General features: G+C 40.5%; 1 protein-coding gene across 2 annotated transcripts in view; it reads right to left on the bottom strand.

The window, feature by feature from the left end:
* The window catches only part of LOC129862516 (guanine nucleotide-binding protein G(o) subunit alpha), a 152,215-nt gene that overhangs the window by 23,199 nt on the left and 109,725 nt on the right, over window positions 1-19,291 (bottom strand). For both annotated transcript variants that reach the window (XM_055934270.1, XM_055934269.1), the window contains exon 4: window positions 16,629-16,789. In XM_055934270.1, coding sequence (XP_055790245.1) covers window positions 16,629-16,789 — 161 coding nt within the window. The remainder of the gene's footprint in view (window positions 1-16,628; window positions 16,790-19,291) is intronic.

Below are 19,291 nucleotides of genomic sequence, written 5' to 3'. Positions count from 1 at the left end.
AAAAGATTAATGCGAGTAGACCGATCATTAAAAAGATTAATGCGAGTAGACCGATCATTAAAAAGATTAATGCGAGTAGACCGATCATTAAAAAGATTAATACGAGTAGACCGATCATTAAAAAGATTAATACGAGTAGACCGATCATTAAAAAGATTAATGCGAGTAGACCGATCATTAAAAAGATTAATGCGAGTAGACCGATCATTAAAAAGATTAATGCGAGTAGACCGATCATTAAAAAGATTAATGCGAGTAGACCGAACATTAAAAAGATTAATGCGAGTAGACCGATCATTAAAAAGATTAATGCGAGTAGACCGATCATTAAAAAGATTAATGCGAGTAGACCGATCATTAAAAAGATTAATGCGAGTAGACCGATCATTAAAAAGATTAATGCGAGTAGACCGATCATTAAAAAGATTAATGCGAGTAGACCGATCATTAAAAAGATTAATGCGAGTAGACCGATCATTAAAAAGATTAATGCGAGTAGACCGATCATTAAAAAGATTAATGCGAGTAGACCGATCATTAAAAAGATTAATGCGAGTAGACCGATCATTAAAAAGATTAATGCGAGTAGACCGATCATTAAAAAGATTAATACGAGTAGACCGATCATTAAAAAGATTAATACGAGTAGACCGATCATTAAAAAGATTAAAAAGATTAATGCGAGTAGACCGATCATTAAAAAGATTAATGCGAGTAGACCGATCATTAAAAAGATTAATGCGAGTAGACCGATCATTAAAAAGATTAATGCGAGTAGACCGATCATTAAAAAGATTAATGCGAGTAGACCGATCATTAAAAAGATTAATGCGAGTAGACCGATCATTAAAAAGATTAATGCGAGTAGACCGATCATTAAAAAGATTAATGCGAGTAGACCGATCATTAAAAAGATTAATGCGAGTAGACCGATCATTAAAAAGATTAATACGAGTAGACCGATCATTAAAAAGATTAATACGAGTAGACCGATCATTAAAAAGATTAATACGAGTAGACCGATCATTAAAAAGATTAATACGAGTAGACCGATCATTAAAAAGATTAATGCGAGTAGACCGATCATTAAAAAGATTAATGCGAGTAGACCGATCATTAAAAAGATATAATGCGAGTAGACCGATCATTAAAAAGATATAATGCGAGTAGACCGATCATTAAAAAGATTAATGCGAGTAGACCGATCATTAAAAAGATGAATGCGAGTAGACCGATCATTAAAAAGATTAATGCGAGTAGACCGATCATTAAAAAGTTTAATGCGAGTAGACCGATCATTAAAAAGTTTAATGCGAGTAGACCGATCATTAAAAAGATTAATACGAGTAGACCGATCATTAAAACGATTAATGCGAGTAGACCGATCATTAAAAAGATTAATGCGAGTAGACCGATCATTAAAAAGATTAATGCGAGTAGACCGATCATTAAAAAGATTAATGAGAGTAGACCGATCATTAAAAAGATTAATGAGAGTAGACCGATCATTAAAAAGATTAATGCGAGTAGACCGATCATTAAAAAGATTAATGCGAGTAGACCGATCATTAAAAATATTAATGCGAGTAGACCGATCATTAAAAATATTAATGCGAGTAGACCGACCATTAAAAAGATTAATACGAGTAGACCGATCATTAAAAAGATTAATGCGAGTAGACCGATCATTAAAAAGATTAATACGAGTAGACCGATCATTAAAAAGATTAATGCGAGTAGACCGATCATTAAAAAGATTAATGCGAGTAGACCGATCATTAAAAAGATATAATGCGAGTAGACCGATCATTAAAAAGATATAATGCGAGTAGACCGATCATTAAAAAGATTAATGCGAGTAGACCGATCATTAAAAAGATTAATACGAGTAGACCGATCATTAAAAAGATTAATGCGAGTAGACCGATCATTAAAAAGATTAATGCGAGTAGACCGATCATTAAAAAGATTAATACGAGTAGACCGATCATTAAAAAGATTAATACGAGTAGACCGATCATTAAAAAGATTAATACGAGTAGACCGATCATTAAAAAGATTAATACGAGTAGACCGATCATTAAAAAGATTAATGCGAGTAGATGATCATTAAAAAGATTAATGCGAGTAGACCGATCATTAAAAAGATATAATGCGAGTAGACCGATCATTAAAAAGATATAATGCGAGTAGACCGATCATTAAAAAGATTAATGCGAGTAGACCGATCATTAAAAAGATTAATGCGAGTAGACCGATCATTAAAAAGATTAATGCGAGTAGACCGATCATTAAAAAGTTTAATGCGAGTAGACCGATCATTAAAAAGATTAATACGAGTAGACCGATCATTAAAACGATTAATGCGAGTAGACCGATCATTAAAACGATTAATGCGAGTAGACCGATCATTAAAAAGATTAATGCGAGTAGACCGATCATTAAAAAGATTAATGAGAGTAGACCGATCATTAAAAAGATTAATGAGAGTAGACCGATCATTAAAAAGATTAATGCGAGTAGACCGATCATTAAAAAGATTAATGCGAGTAGACCGATCATTAAAAATATTAATGCGAGTAGACCGATCATTAAAAATATTAATGCGAGTAGACCGATCATTAAAAAGATTAATACGAGTAGACCGATCATTAAAAAGATTAATGCGAGTAGATGATCATTAAAAAGATTAATGCGAGTAGACCGATCATTAAAAAGATTAATGCGAGTAGACCGATCATTAAAAAGATTAATGCGAGTAGACCGATCATTAAAAAGATTAATGCGAGTAGACCGATCATTAAAAAGTTTAATGCGAGTAGACCGATCATTAAAAAGATTAATACGAGTAGACCGATCATTAAAAAGATTAATACGAGTAGACCGATCATTAAAAAGATATAATGCGAGTAGACCGATCATTAAAAAGATATAATGCGAGTAGACCGATCATTAAAAAGATATAATGCGAGTAGACCGATCATTAAAAAGATTAATGAGAGTAGACCGATCATTAAAAAGATTAATGCGAGTAGACCGATCATTAAAAAGATTAATGCGAGTAGACCGATCATTAAAAATATTAATGCGAGTAGACCGATCATTAAAAATATTAATGCGAGTAGACCGATCATTAAAAAGATTAATACGAGTAGACCGATCATTAAAAAGATTCATGAGAGTAGACCGATCATTAAAAAGATTAATGCGAGTAGACCGATCATTAAAAATATTAATGCGAGTAGACGATCATTAAAAAGATTAATGCGAGTAGACCGATCATTAAAAATATTAATGCGAGTAGACCGATCATTAAAAAGATTAATGCGAGTAGACCGATCATTAAAAAGATTAATACGAGTAGACCGATCATTAAAAAGATTAATGCGAGTAGACCGATCATTAAAAAGATTAATGCGAGTAGACCGATCATTAAAAAGATTAATACGAGTAGACCGATCATTAAAAAGATTAATGCGAGTAGACCGATCATTAAAAAGATATAATGCGAGTAGACCGATCATTAAAAAGATTAATGCGAGTAGACCGATCATTAAAAAGATTAATACGAGTAGACCGATCATTAAAAAGATTAATACGAGTAGACCGATCATTAAAAAGATTAATACGAGTAGACCGATCATTAAAAAGATTAATACGAGTAGACCGATCATTAAAAAGATTAATGCGAGTAGACCGATCATTAAAAAGTTTCATGCGAGTAGACCGATCATTAAAAAGATTAATACGAGTAGACCGATCATTAAAACGATTAATGCGAGTAGACCGATCACTAAAACGATTAATGCGAGTAGACCGATCATTAAAAAGATTAATGCGAGTAGACCGATCATTAAAAAGATTAATGAGAGTAGACCGATCATTAAAAAGATTAATGCGAGTAGACCGATCATTAAAAAGATTAATGCAGGGGCTCCCGGGTGGCGCAGTGGTCTAGGGCACTGCATCGCAGTGCTAACTGCGCCACCAGAGTCTCTGGGTTCGCGCCCAGGCTCTGTCGCAGCCGGCCGCGACCGGGAGGTCCGTGGGGCGACGCACAATTGGCATAGCGTCGTCCGGGGTAGGGAGGGTTTGGCCGGTAGGGATATCCTTGTCTCATCGCGCTCCAGCGACTCCTGCGCTAACCAAGGGGGCCAGGTACACGGTGTTTTCTCCGACACATTGGTGCGGCTGGCTTCCGGGTTGGAGGCGCGCTGTGTTAAGAAGCAGTACGGCTGGTTGGGTTGTGCTTTGGAGGACGCATGGCTTTCGACCTTCGTCTCTCCCGAGCCCGTACGGGAGTTGTAGCGATGAGACAAGGTAGTAATTACTAGCGATTGGATACCACGAAAATTGGGGTGAAAATGGGATAAAAAAAATGTTAAAAAAAAGATTAATGCGAGTAGACCGATCATTAAAAAGATTAATGGAGTAGACCGATCATTAAAAAGATTAATGCGAGTAGACCGATCATTAAAAAGATTAATGCGAGTAGACCGATTATTCTGCCCTTGAGTTGTGTTCCCATGCAAAACTAGACAGATAGCTAACTACTAAGTCTTCAATAAAACTCCCAAGGCGTAACTTTTCTTGAATGAATATATTGAAAACGTTTATGTTGTAAAACTGCAAAATACAGAAAAGAATATACTTTAGTATTCAATTCAGACCGACATACTGTAGCTGTACATTATACATTTGAAGTTGCATGAATACAAAGCACGTGCTAAGGTACCATGCATCTGGCATGATGCCAAACCATATAGCTAATTGTTACTCATATGGTAATTGACTAACTCCTTTCATTACTCTAATAATGTACAACCATCTATGTAGAATAACAAAACATATTACACTAGAATCGGTAACAAAACTACAGTATTGTATATTTTACAATTCGTTTGCATGACGCACGAGCAAAGTAATACAGCTAACGGCATACATGAAAGGCATTGCAATTTGTGTGAGTAAATGCAACCAACCAACATTGATATGTAAACAACTCTATCAATAACAAGATTATCATCACTAGCTAAATGCTTGAATCGAACTTACAAACAAATATTTTCCAAGGCTGAAGCGTGACAAGAAATAACTACACTGAAAGACTGGCACTGTAGCGTTGTTTTTAGCTGCTTCTATGCGTGCAGAACGAATTCTCTACTTCCTGTTTGCGTACATTCTAAGTACCAGAAAGCTCCACTAGGGGGCAAATAACACCATGGAACACAATGAAAATCCATCTAAACCATTGTAATAAAATAATCTGTTAACAGGATGGCAGCACACCGATCATTAAAAATATTAATGCGAGTAGACCGATCATTAAAAATATTAATGCGAGTAGACCGCTGATTGCCCAGCTCATCCTCCTCAGCATTTTTTAAACGCTCTGTTTGAGATTCAAGTTTGAGGTGGGGTTTTTGAAGTGTTTTCCCATTTATATTTTGGCCACAAATACGAGTGTAAGATGAGTCAACATTATTTAGGTATGTGTTAACAAAATGAACTTTTAAAAGTACGATTTTCACTGGACAATTACTTTAAAACGAACAGTTTCTCTTAGCCTCAAAGCAAAATGTTTAGAGTAGCAGGAAATTGTCAAGACAAAATTGTCATGGCAAAAAAAAGAGAAAAAAGCATAACATAATCTATAAAAACAGCACGTTTCTCTCTGCCACATGGAACATTTTGTATAATTGCAGGAAGTCTGTTTCCCCCTCCCCCCAAAAATATTTTCATGTTTTTTGGGGTTGGGGGGCCTTCCACTTGGGGGGCCTTCCACTTATATTGTGCTTTCAAAATAAAAATTGCGCATGCACACACACACACACAATTTCACTCTTGATTCCCGGAACCACACCACAGTTCAGAGTGGCATGGTAGGGCTGTGGCCTAAGCACAGCCAGGGAGTGGGGATGAGCCACACATGGTAACAACTTATCTGATTGGGCCTCTGGCAAAGTTTGTGGTAAATCACAGCATTGCTTCTGTGATGCTGATGGGTGGTGAGCTCTGTAGCACAAAATGGCTGCCATGTATGATCTAGTTGGGAGCTATGATATATGCTTGTTATCTTTTTTTATTATACTTTAAATAGCAACATATTATTTCAATTGATGAGAAGAACAATGTGTATTTTGACTACAAATCTTAAAATGGTGCTTTTGGTAAACATACTCCTCACAAGAGCACTGTCTGAGAAAGCACTTTACCAGTGTAATAAATGTGCACATTGAAACTAAATGGGTCACAAATGAAGAGCATCCACACACTGATAATATATCACTGAGGTCATATCCAGGGCCATTGAGAGAGAGAGAGAGAGGGGAGAGAGAGAGACTGCTCTGAGTACCATGACTCTTAACTCTACATATCATGTGGGCTGCTTTCATATGTCAAAAGACATTGATAGTCATATCCATCCATATCACCTCAAAGTGTTATGCAACGTTTCTATAATGCAGATCCGGACAAAACTGAATTCGTCAAGTTCTGCATGGTGTGTCAAGTTCGTGAATGAAATACTGGACTACCAGTAATCAAACATCATTCCTAAATACTATGACATTTACAACACAATTAATTGAGTTCCATGTAAATGTGAAATAAATGTGTTTCGTGACCTTTCGCAGGACACACTAATATAAATGAATTCTCAGGAATGCAATACTATGGGCTTAAGCCACCTCAGAGAAGCTGAGCCACTTGCTACTGGCTATGTCCTATAATCATTCCCTCTCTATCCTGCTCCAGTCTACAGTGTCACGGTGTATCACTGCTGCTCTACACGCTGTTGTTCTCCACACTAGTCCTCAGGTTTGGGTAGGTTACTTTCTAAAAGTAATTGTTTACAGTTATCTGTCCAAAATTGTAATCAGTAACATAACTTTTGGATTACCCAAACTCAGTAATGTAATCTGATTACTTTCAGTTACTTTTAGATTAGTTTCCAGCAACTCAGATTTTTTAACCAGACCAATTTTTGGGGGGTTGTTGCTAAAATTACACCAACATAACACAAAATAACAGATGAGCATGCTTTGTAATGTTTCTAAAAACAATACATCTATTACTAGTAAGAAGTAATGTGGTATATTGTTTATTTAATATTTTATGACCATAGTCTTTTAACCAAAATATCACAGATGAGACAAGAATGTTCACCTGCCCTTTTAATGGTTACCGTGGTAATGTGACTCAAGTCATGTTTGTGCCTGTGGGATTGAGATCGTGGCTGCATTCCAAACATGTTATTTTTACCCCCTCAGCCCTCGCAATAGCCACTTTCCCTCTGGGGAATCCCCATCGATACCGGATGCAGTTTGTTTGCCATCTTAAGTGGAGGTCCAATTAACAAAGAACTTTGATCACTTGTATGGTTGATATGACCAACAATTCATGATGCTAGCTTGCTAAAAAAAATATATATAAAAATTACATTGATTTTAGCATTGGCAAATTGGTTTAGTCTCGTAGTGAGGAGCCTATAAAACGTAGTTAGCTTCATAAACATATTTTGGGGAATTCTGAAATGTATTGGAATAAATGACCAAACTATAAAACTAGCTTGCCAGCTATGGGTAGCTAACTACCTGACAGAATTGTTAGCTAGCTAGGTACATTAATAGCTATAGGTTGATTGTTTTTAAGCACAACTTCAAGATTTCCACCAAGGACGTTGCCTCTCCAAACATCTCTCCCTCTCCAAACACTGGGATGTAAAACGTCATTCAAAGGATGAGGGTTTAGGGCTGAGGGCTGTCTACTTTGAGTTTGGACTGCAGCACTGACTAGTAGCCGCCTTGTCTTCTCTTCCCTAGCAGTTGAAACTCAAACATTGAAAAACAACCAAGAAACACAAGGACAATGTCTCACTTCAGTAAACTTTTGTTTCAAGCAAAATAGACTGAGTCTTATGCCTGTGCGCAGCACTCTTAAAAATTAATCCTTCACTTAGTTGTTCATGTGCGCACAGTTCCCAGCCAGGCAGTGTTGAAGCTTGAGGTGGGATAGGCTATAGGAACAAAACGGCAGAAATACTTTGAAAACAGCTACTGCAGCATTTATTTAGCTATAAATGTAATCATACATGACGATTTTTATTCACAAATGCGAGGGAAATGCTCGCACTGTAGAGCCCTGTCCACCAGCAAACATGGCTGGTGAAATAGACATCTTACCCACCGATGCCAAAATCTACCTGCATTGTCATTTGGTGAGGGCTGGTTGTTAATTTTAGGCCCTGATCATACATACACTACAGGTCAAAACTTTTAGAACAGCTACTCATTGAAGGGTTTATCTTTATTTTTTTTTACTATTTTCTACATTCTAGAATGATAGTGAAAACATCACAACTATGAAATAACACATATGGAATCATGTAGTAACCAAACATGTGTTAAACAAATCAAAATATACTTTATATTTGACACTAGAGGTCGACCGATTATTATTTTTCAATGCCGATACCAATTATTGGAGGACAAAAAAAGCCGATACCGATTAATCGAACGATTTATTTAAAATATATATATATATATTTTAAAATATATATATATATATATCATACACACATTTTTGTAATAATGACAATTGCAACAATACTGAATGAACAATGAACACTTTTATTTTAACTTAATATAATACATAAATACACACAACCGCACACAGCTCTGAAGTGACAATGATACTGAAGAGTCTGCTTAGGAGACAAATACTCTCAACTGTTTGAATAAAAATAGAGTTTAAGTTACCTGTGATGAATGTTGAAAACAAAAACTTTAATTTCTACATGCAGGAAATCCTATTTTAATAATGGGCATGGTAAGAATTGACAACCAAAGTGTGAGTCATAATTCCCATGACACCTTCTAGCAAAATCTGAAAAGCGGTTCCTTCATTTATTCCATAGGATATTTTTAGATTCACTTAAAATAAGGTCTGTGTTTCGGGTAGACTTACATCACCGTGCCAATTTTATAACTGTGTAGATATCCATAGGACAAGGTAACTCTGATCAATATTGGCTAAATATAAGCGAAAATAAAAAAATTTGTAGAGTGGATTTATGAAAATATGTTGACAAACGTTACCTTATCCTAGTGAGATTTACACGGGTATCAAAACGTCGAGGCGGTTTAAGCCTGCACGAAACACAGACCTTATTTGAAGTAGATCAAGACATTCTCTATGGAAGAGATGAATGGTAAAATAACGAAGGAACCCCTTTCAAATTCAGCCGCAAGTTATTACAGGAATTATAACGCGTCGACTATTTCTCTCTAAACCATATACCTTTGACTAATCCGGAAACTATCACCTCGAAAACAAAACGTTTATTCCGTTCCGTATTTTATCTAACGGGTGGCATCCATGAGTCTAAATATTCCTGTTACATTGCACAACCTTCAATGTTGTCATAATTACGTAAAATTCTGTCAAATTAGTTCGCAAAGAGCCAGGCGGCCCAAACTGTTGCATATATCCTGACTCTGCGTGCAATGAACGCAAGAGAAATGACACAATTTCACCTGGTTAATATTGCCTGCTAACCTGGATTTCTTTTAGCTAAATATGCAGGTTTAAAAATATATACTTGTGTATTGATTTTAAGAAAGGCATTGATGTTTATGGTTAAGTACACATTGGAGCAATGACAGTCATTGATTGATTGTTTTTTATAAGATAAGTTTAATGCTAGCTAGCAACTTACCTTAGCTTACTGCATTCGCTAACAGGTGGGCTCCTCGTGGAGTGCAATGTAATCAGGTGTTAGAGCATTGGACTAGTTAACTGTAAGGTTGCAAGATTGGATCCCCCGAGCTGACAATGTTAAAAATCTGTCCTAGGCCGTCATTGAAAATAATATGGCAATATTGGCAATATGTACATTGTTACGTCATGCCAATAAAGCAAATTGAATTGAATTGAAAATAAGAATGTGTTCTTAACTGACTTGCCTAGTTAAAAAAATATTAAATAAAGGTGTAAAAAAATATAATAATAATAATAATAATAATATATATATATATATATTTTTTTAAATCGGCAAATCGGCGCCCAAAAATACTGATTTCCGATTGTTATGAACACTTGAAATCGGCCCGATTAATCGGCCATTCCGATTAATCGGTCGACCTCTATTTGAGACTCTTAAAATAGCCATCCTTTGCATTGATGACAGCTTTGTACACTCTTGGCATTCTCTCAACCAGCTTCACCTGGAATGCTTTTCCAACAGTCTTGAATGAGTTCCCACATATGCTGAGCACTTGTTGGCTGCTTTTCCTTCACTCTGCGGTCCGACTCATCGCAAACCCTCTCAATTTGGTGTAGGCCAGGTCATCTGATGCAGCACTCCATCACTTTCCTTCTTGGTAAAATAGCCCTTACACAGCCTGGAGGTATGTTGGGTCATTATCCTGTTGAAAAATAAATGATAGTGGGACTAAGTCCAAACCAGATGGGATGGTGTATCGCTGCAGAATGCTGTGGTAGCCATGCTGGTTAAGTGTGCAGATGAATTCTAAATATTTCAGTGTCACCAGCAAAGCACCCCCACACCATAACACCTCCTCCTCCATGCTTCATGGTGGGAAATACACATGCAGAGATCATCCGTTCACCCACACCGTGTCTCACAAAGACACAGTGGTTGGAAAATCTCAAATTTGGACTCTAAATTTCCACCAGTCTAATGTCCATTGCTCACAAGTCTCTTCTTATTATTGGTGTCCTTTAGTAGTGGTTTCTTTGCAGCAATTCAAAATTCAAAAGGCACTCGCACATCAGAGCAATCTTTTTTGCAGGTGCAGCAATTCGACCATGAAGGTCCGATTCACATAATCTCCTCTGAACAGTTGATGTTGAGATGGGTCTGTTACTTGAACTCTGTGAAGCATTTATTTGGGATGCAATTTCGGAGGCTGGTAACTCTAATGAACTTATCCTCTGCAGCAGAGGTAACTCTGGGTCTTCCATCCCTGTGGCGGTCCTCATGAGAGCCAGTGTCATCATAGCGCTTGATGGTTTTTGCGACTGCACTTGAAGAAACTTTCAATGTTCTTTAAATTTTTCGTATTGACTGACCTTCATGTCTTAAAGTAATGATGTACTGTCATTACTCTTTGCTTATTTGAGCTGTTCTTGCCATAAAATTGATTCTGTCTTTTACCAAATAGGGCTATCTTCTGTATACCCACCCTACCATGTCACAACACAACTGATTGGCTCAAACGCATTAAGGAGGAAATAAATTCCAGAAATTAACTTTTAAGAAGGCACACCTGTTAATCGAAATGCATTCCAGGTGACTACCTCATGAAGCTGGTTGAGATAATGCCAAGAGTGTGCAAAGCTGTCATCAAGGCAAAGGGTGGCTATTTGAAGAATCTCAAATATAAAATATATTTTGATTTGTTGAACACTTTTTTGGTAACTACATGATTCCATGTGGTATTTCATTGTTTTTTTATTTATTTTTTTATTTCACCTTTATTTAACCAGGTAGGCTAGTTGAGAACAAGTTCTCATTTGCAACTGCGACCTGGCCAAGATAAAGCATAGCAGTGTGAACAGACAACAACACAGAGTTACACATGGAGTAAACAATAAACAAGTCAATAACATGGTAGAAAAAAGAGAATCTATATACAATGTGTGCAAAAGGCATGAGGTAGGCAATAAATCGAATAATTACAATTTAGCAGATTAACACTGGAGTGATAAATCATCAGATGATCATGTGCAAGAAGAGATACTGGTGTGCAAAAGAGCAGAAAAGTAAATAAATAAAAGCAGTATGGGGGTGAGGTAGGTAAATTGGGTGGGTAGTTTACAGATGGACTATGTACAGCTGCAGCGATCGTTTAGCTGCTCGGATAGCAGATTTTTTAAGTTGTTGAGGGAGATAAAAGTCTCCAACTTCAGAGATTTTTGCAATTCGTTCCAGTCGCAGGCAGCAGAGAACTGGAAGGAAAGGCGTCCAAATGAGGTTTTGGCTTTAGGGATGATCAGTGAGATACACCTGCTGGAGCGCGTGCTACGGGTGGGTGTAGCCATCGTGACCAGTGAACTGAGATAAGGCGGCACTTTACCTAGCATAACCTTGTAGATGACCTGGAGCCAGTGGGTCTGACGACGAACATGTAGCGAGGGCCAGCCGACTAGGGCATACAGGTCGCAGTGGTGGGTCGTATAAGGTGCTTTAGTAACAAAACGGATGGCACTGTGATAAACTGCATCCAGTTTGCTGAGTAGAGTATTGGAAGCTATTTTGTAGATGACATCGCCGAAGTTGAGGATCGGTAGGATAGTCAGTTTTACTAGGGTAAGTTTGGCGGCGTGAGTGAAGGAGGCTTTGTTCCGGAATAGAAAGCCGACTCTAGATTTGATTTTGGATTGGAGATGTTTGATATGAGTCTGGAAGGAGAGTTTGCAGTGTAGCCAGACACCTAGGTACTTATAGATGTCCACATATTCTAGGTAGGAACCGTCCAGGGTGGTGATGCTAGTCGGGCGTGCGGGTGCAGGCAGCGAACGGTTGAAAAGCATGCATTTGGTTTTACTAGCGTTTAAGAGCAGTTGGAGGCCACGGAAGGAGTGTTGTATGGCATTGAAGCTCGTTTGGAGGTTAGATAGCACAGTGTCCAGGGAAGGGCCGGAAGTATACAGAATGGTGTCGTCTGCGTAGAGGTGGATCAGGGAATCGCCCGCAGCAAGAGCAACATCATTGATGTATACAGAGAAAAGAGTCGGCCCGAGAATTGAACCCTGTGGTACCCCCATAGAGACTGCCAGAGGACCGGACAACATGCCCTCCGATTTGACACACTGAACTCTGTCTGCAAAGTAGTTGGTGAACCAGGCAAGGCAGTCATTAGAAAAACCGAGGCTATTGAGTCTGCCGATAAGAATATGGTGATTGACAGAGTCGAAAGCCTTGGCCAGGTCGATGTAGACGGCTGCACAGTAATGTCTTTTATCGATGGCGGTTATGATATCGTTTAGTACCTTGAGCGTGGCTGAGGTGCACCCGTGACCGGCTCGGAAACCGGATTGCACAGCGGAGAAGGTACGGTGGGATTCGAGATGGTCAGTGATCTGTTTGTTGACTTGGCTTTCGAAGACCTTAGCTAGGCAGGGCAGGATGGATATAGGTCTGTAACAGTTTGGGTCCAGGGTGTCTCCCCCTTTGAAGAGGGGGATGACAGCGGCAGCTTTCCAATCCTTGGGGATCTCAGATGATACGAAGGAGAGGTTGAACAGGCTGGTAATAGGGGGTGCGACAATGGCGGCGGACAGTTTCAGAAATAGGGGGTCCAGATTGTCAAGCCCAGCTGATTTATATGGGTCCAGGTTTTCCAGCTCTTTCAGAACATCTGCTATCTGGATATGGGTAAAGGAGAAGCTGGGGAGGCTTGGGCGAGTAGCAGCGGGGGGGGGGGGGCGGGGCTGTTGGCCAAGGTTGGAGTCGCCAGGTGGAAGGCATGGCCAGCCATTGAGAAATGTTTGTTGAAGTTTTCGATTATCACGGACTTATCAGTGGTGACCGTGTTATCTAGCCTCAGTGCAGTGGGCAGCTGGGAGGAGGTGCTCTTGTTTTCCATGGACTTTACAGTATCCCAGAACTTTTTGGAGTTAGAGCTACAGGATGCAAATTTCTGCTTGAAAAAGCTGGCCTTTGCTTTCCTGACTGACTGCGTGTATTGGTTCCTGACTTCCCTGAACAGTTGCATATCGCGGGGGCTCTTCGATGCTATTGCAGTTCGCCACAGGATGTTTTTGTGCTGACAGTGATGAGGGGTGGTCGTTTGACCGTGGACCCGTGGCGGATACAGGCAATGATCGCTGAGATCTTGATTGAAGACAGCAGAGGTGTATTTGGAGGGCAAGTTGGTCAAGATAATGTCTATTAGGGTGCCCATGTTTACGGATTTAGGGTTGTACCTGGTGGGTTCCTTGATGATTTGTGTGAGATTGAGGGCATCAAGCTTAGATTGTAGGACTGCCGGGGTGTTAAGCATATCCCAGTTTAGGTCACCTAACAGAACAAACTCTGAAGCTAGATGGGGAGCGATCAATTCACAGATGGTGTCCAGGGCACAGCTGGGAGCTGAGGGGGGTCGGTAGCAGGCGGCAACAGTGAGAGACTTATTTCTGGAGAGATTAATTTTTAAAATTAGAAGTTCGAACTGTTTGGGCATAGACTTGGAAAGTATGACAGAACTTTGCAGGCTATCTCTGCAGTAGATTGCAACTCCTCCCCCTTTGGCAGTTCTATCTTGACGGAAAGTGTTATAGTTGGGTATGGAAATCTCAGAATTTTTGGTGGCCTTCCTAAGCCAGGATTCAGACACGGCAAGGACATCAGGGTTGGCAGAGTGTGCTAAAGCGGTGAGTAAGGCAAATTTAGGGAGGAGGCTTCTGATGTTGACATGAGGCCAAGGCTTTTTCGATCACAGAAGTCAACAAATGAGGGTGACTGGGGACATGCAGGGCCTGGGTTTACCTCCACATCACCCGAGGAACAGAGGAGTAGTAGGATGAGGGTGCGGCTAAAGGCTATCAAAACTGGTCGCCTAGAGCGTTGGGGACAAGGAATAAAAGGAGCAGATTTATGGGCGTGGTAGAATAGATTCTGGGCATAATGTGCAGACCAGGGTATGGTGGGGCACGGGTACAGCGGAGGCAAGCCCAGGCACTGGGTGATGATAAGAGAGGTTGTATCTCTGGACATGCTGGTCTCAATGGGTGAGGTCACCGCATGTGTGGGGGGTGGGACAAAGGAGGTATCAGAGGTACGGAGAGTGGAACTACGGGGTCCATTTCAAATCAAAACAATGATAACTAGCCTGAACAACAGTATGCAAGGCATATTGATATTTGAGAGAGACATACAATAAGGCATAAAGTGATTGCAGGTCATGATTGGGAGAGTTAGCTAAAACAACAGGTGAGGTAAGAGCAGCTAGTCAGCTAACACAGCAACAGAAGGTAAAAATGGCGACGACTGGGCAGAGAGGGTCGGATTAACTACACACAGATCCTGAGTTAAGGCACAGAGCCGACAGATAAAACACAAATAAACAGAATGGAGTACCATGAATTAATGGACAGTCAAGCAGGCATCAGCTATGTAGCCAAGTGATCATATTGTCCAGGGGGCAGCCGTAGATGGAGCAGTGAGGGCTCCACTAAGCTAGCACGCGTTTAAAGTTAGTAGCCCGGGGGGGTGGTCTGCTCAGACGGAGGGGGGTCTGCTCAGACGGAGGCCGGTTGAGGGCACCGGTTGAGGGCACGTCTGCAGACCAGACGTGGTCGTGTCGACAGAGAATCCAAGCCGGATAGCGATGGCGAAAGAGAGGTTGTGAATTGTAGAATTGTGTTTGCTAACTGGTACTAGCTTCCTGGCTGCGCTAGCTGCAAGATAAGCTAGCAGTTAGCAGACCGGGGCAGGCAAGTTAGCCTTTGGGGGACGTCGCGATGGGGGGGGGAAGTCTGTTTTTGCCTCTTCGTGCGGTGACGTCGATAGACCAGTCGTGGAATTAGTAGGGTTCCAGGTATCTCTAGGTAGCTAACAGGCCTAGTAGGTTAGCAGAATGGGCCTTCAGCGGGCGTCACGCCTGAGGGGCCTGTTGGAGTCCTCGGGCAGATTATGTCGGTATTCCAGTCGTAGAGGATCGGCGGGGTTCCGTGCTCCGTACCGGCAGTAAAGGGGTCCGGATATTGTAGCCCAGGAGTGGGCTTCAGTGGTAGCACAGGAGCCCTAGCCGGGCTAGCTTCAGGCTAATTGGTGCCTGCTCCGGGATGGAAACGCTAGCCCGGAGTGGTCACCCGGGATTGTGGTTAGCTAGTTGCGAAGATCCAGATGAAAATGTTCAGAGTTTGCGGTAGGAATCCGGGGATATGGAGAGAAATAGGTCCGTTACGCTCTGGTTTTAGTCACGTTGTTCGAACTAGCGAGAACTTTCCGAGCTAAAGGTTAGCTGATGACCGCTAGCAATGGTTTGATGGATTCCAGATCAGAAGTAAATAGAAATACTTTAGAAAAAAGCAGATCCACGCCACATTGGGTGAGGCGGGTTGCAGGAGAGTATTTAGAAGTTGAGGTTTAAGAAAGTATTTTTAAAAGATATGCGAAGAAAAAGATGTAAAAAGATATATACAAGGGACACGGGACACGACAGGACAAAGACGTCTACACTGCTACGCCATCTTGGATCTTGGATGATCTTGGATGATGTTTTGATATATTCACTATTATTCTACAATGTAGAAAATAGTAAAAAATAAAAGGAAAACCCTAAAATGAGTAGGTGTGTCCAAACTTTTGATCGGTAGTGTGTGTGTTTGATACCAATTGGTTTACAACCAAGCACAGGAATTTACCAAATCACATTGGGCCTCAAACTACTTTGTCTATAAAACACAAAATAGTTACTTCATATTTGTTGTATATGACTAATGTCACATGGACATCAATTAATGTAGTAAGTGGATGACATTTATGTATGTGTGATCCATAAACACTTTCATCGATTGGAGCAGAGTAATGAGAGTTATATTGATCTTGCAGCACTAGGTCCTCCTGTGGGGGGTAGTAGAGGTAAAGTAGTACTCACTATTGGGCAGAGTCATTGAGCTGGTATTCTCGGGCACGGCTGAAGCACTCCTGGATGCCGGAGTCAGACCACAGGCGAATCATAGCCCCCAGGAGCTCAGGAGAGTAGGGCTCAGTGTCCTCCATACGACTCACCACGTCACACACCATCTTAGCATCAGCCTGAGGAGGGAGAGGAACAACAGGTACATTATACATTGCACCTTTAATACAGTACATTTACATAATTTAGTAACCATTCTTATCCAGAGAGACTTACAGAAGCAATTATGGTTAAGTGCCTTGCTCAAGGGCACATTGACAGATTTCTCACATAGGCGTCTCAGGGATTTGAACCAGTATCTTTTCAGTTACTTTCCCAACACTCTTAACCACTAGGCTACCTGCCGCCCAATACACACAAGCCTGTAGACAGGTAAACATCAGCCTGTAGATAGGAACAGATATAGCACTCACATTAAGTATCCATATCACAATACAATCAGAGAGGTATTTCCTGTGCAAAGATAATACTTCTAAAATTACAGTGTAATTAGAAAATACCCTTACGAAAAACAATTGCTGTTAGAGTGCAGTATAACTGTAGTACGCTGCAAATACTGCGTCCAAAAGAAAAACATTTTTTACTGCAGTAATTTTGCAGAGTAACTGCAGTTACACTGCAGTATAATTGCAGTTTCACTGCAGTACACTGCAGTTATTCTGCAATTACTGCGTCCAAAACACCACAGTCGACTGCAGTTACTGCAGTTTCAATACTGCATTCTTTTTTTGTAAGGATATATATCTAAATCTAGGAGCTGAAATGAAACAACTGTTTTTCATTCCACTAGTGTCTATAAATGCGACGGTCACAGGAGAGGAGCATAACCTTAAACACTAGTCACGAATCACAATGTCTCGACCTGAGCACTGGGTCTGGGAAAGTGTTTCAGCCCTTATTACCGACCCCCCACTGCCTGGCTAGAGAGTTATGCAACAGTGACTCAATTACAGGCTGGGCGTCCTGTGTGTGTGTGTGTGTTTAAGGACCACTACTCTGCCTCTCCTCTCTGCAGCTGCTAATCCCACCCACTTACTGTGGGTTACGCTCCTAGTCCATATTGAAACTGAACAACCACCCACCAACCCACCCTGAGTATAGGAGCATGATAACATAGTGTAGGGAGTCATTGACATGTGTGCCCTCTCTGAATGACCATGTGCAGTTGACACCCACCACAGAGTTTGATTGACAGGCTCTCTGTGCTGGGACATGCTACAGCTTTGACACAGCAGCTTCAGCCTGTTTGTCACTCACAGCACCAATCAGGTCCCTAGTTACCAACAGAGTAAAGGTCATGGGCGTCACTAAGAAGGAGGGAAAAAACTCCTCAGCCTCTATGTTTCACCGGCTGCTGCTGCTGCTCTGAAGCTGATCAATACCCAGAATCATTGATAATGATCTACACACCGGATACACATTGGTCTGCACACACACACACACACACACCTACCTGCAATCTCCTCTATAATGGTGGACAGGATGAGGCATGCAAAAAAATAAAACAGTGCTTTCTCCCTTCCTCTAATCTCCTCACTTGCTCAACACTTCCCTTTCTTACATAACTGCCCTGATGTCATTCTCACTTCTTTATGTAGCATTGGTCCAAAGTTACACTAACACAAAGCCATGCAGTGTCTGCAGCAAAGAGCGTTTTGTTCCTTTTAGCAGGAGAGCTGGGCAGCTTAGCTGTGACAAAGCCCAGCATTTTAGGTCAGACTCACTGCAGACTCACAGCCAACTGAGCAAGGAGAGGGAGGAACACTTCAACCCAAATCAGCACAAAAACAAGCGTGAGAAATAGAGAATAGTTTTGATAAGGGGAGAGAGAGAAAATGAGAATCAGGTTGGAATTGCCAATTTGGTATCTCAGGAGATTCTCTCTATGCCATACAGTATTTTCCCTGGTGGGAGAGAGAGACTGCTGTGTTCACATCAACACGAAACGCCTGGAGACATCTGGAACCCAGCACAGGAGAAGTGACAGGAACTGCTATCACCATTAAGGTCTGACACACTAAAATACATCTCACTGGGAGATAAACTGAGATTAGGAAACCAAGAAGTTCCAGCTGTAATATTACCATACCACCTGTATTTCCATACTAGGGGAGAGTGTGGTAAGTTGAGTCAAATGGTTAGTTGAGCCACCCCTTGTTTCTAGGAAACCATACACAAAAGTAACCATGTGACCAAATATTTACAAAGATGTCATATTTTCTTGGAGTCTGTGAAGAAACCACATGGAAAAAGTGGTAAGCAAGTTAGGTCCAAAACACAGATTTTTACCAAGTCAAATGAATGTATTGTGTCATAGGTTTCATGATGCTTGTATCTAAACGAAAGTACATACATCATTTGGGGTCTCTATAAGCGTCAATAAGAGGTCCTAAATCTACACTCTTAGAAATAAGGGTTCCAAAAGGGTTCTTCCGCGGTGCCCATAGGAGAACCCTTTCTGGTTCCAGGTAGAACTCTTTTATGTTTCATGTAGAACTCTTTGTGTAAAGGGTTCTACCTGGAACCAAAAGGGTTCTACCTGGAACCAAACAAGGTTCTTCAAAGGGTTATCCTATAGGAAAGACGAGCAACCCTTTTCAATTCTAGATAGTACCTTTTTT

The sequence above is a fragment of the Salvelinus fontinalis genome, chromosome 9, assembly GCF_029448725.1.
Source record: "Salvelinus fontinalis isolate EN_2023a chromosome 9, ASM2944872v1, whole genome shotgun sequence".
Taxonomy (NCBI): domain Eukaryota; kingdom Metazoa; phylum Chordata; class Actinopteri; order Salmoniformes; family Salmonidae; genus Salvelinus; species Salvelinus fontinalis.
This window is presented reverse-complemented; position numbering and strand designations above follow the sequence as displayed.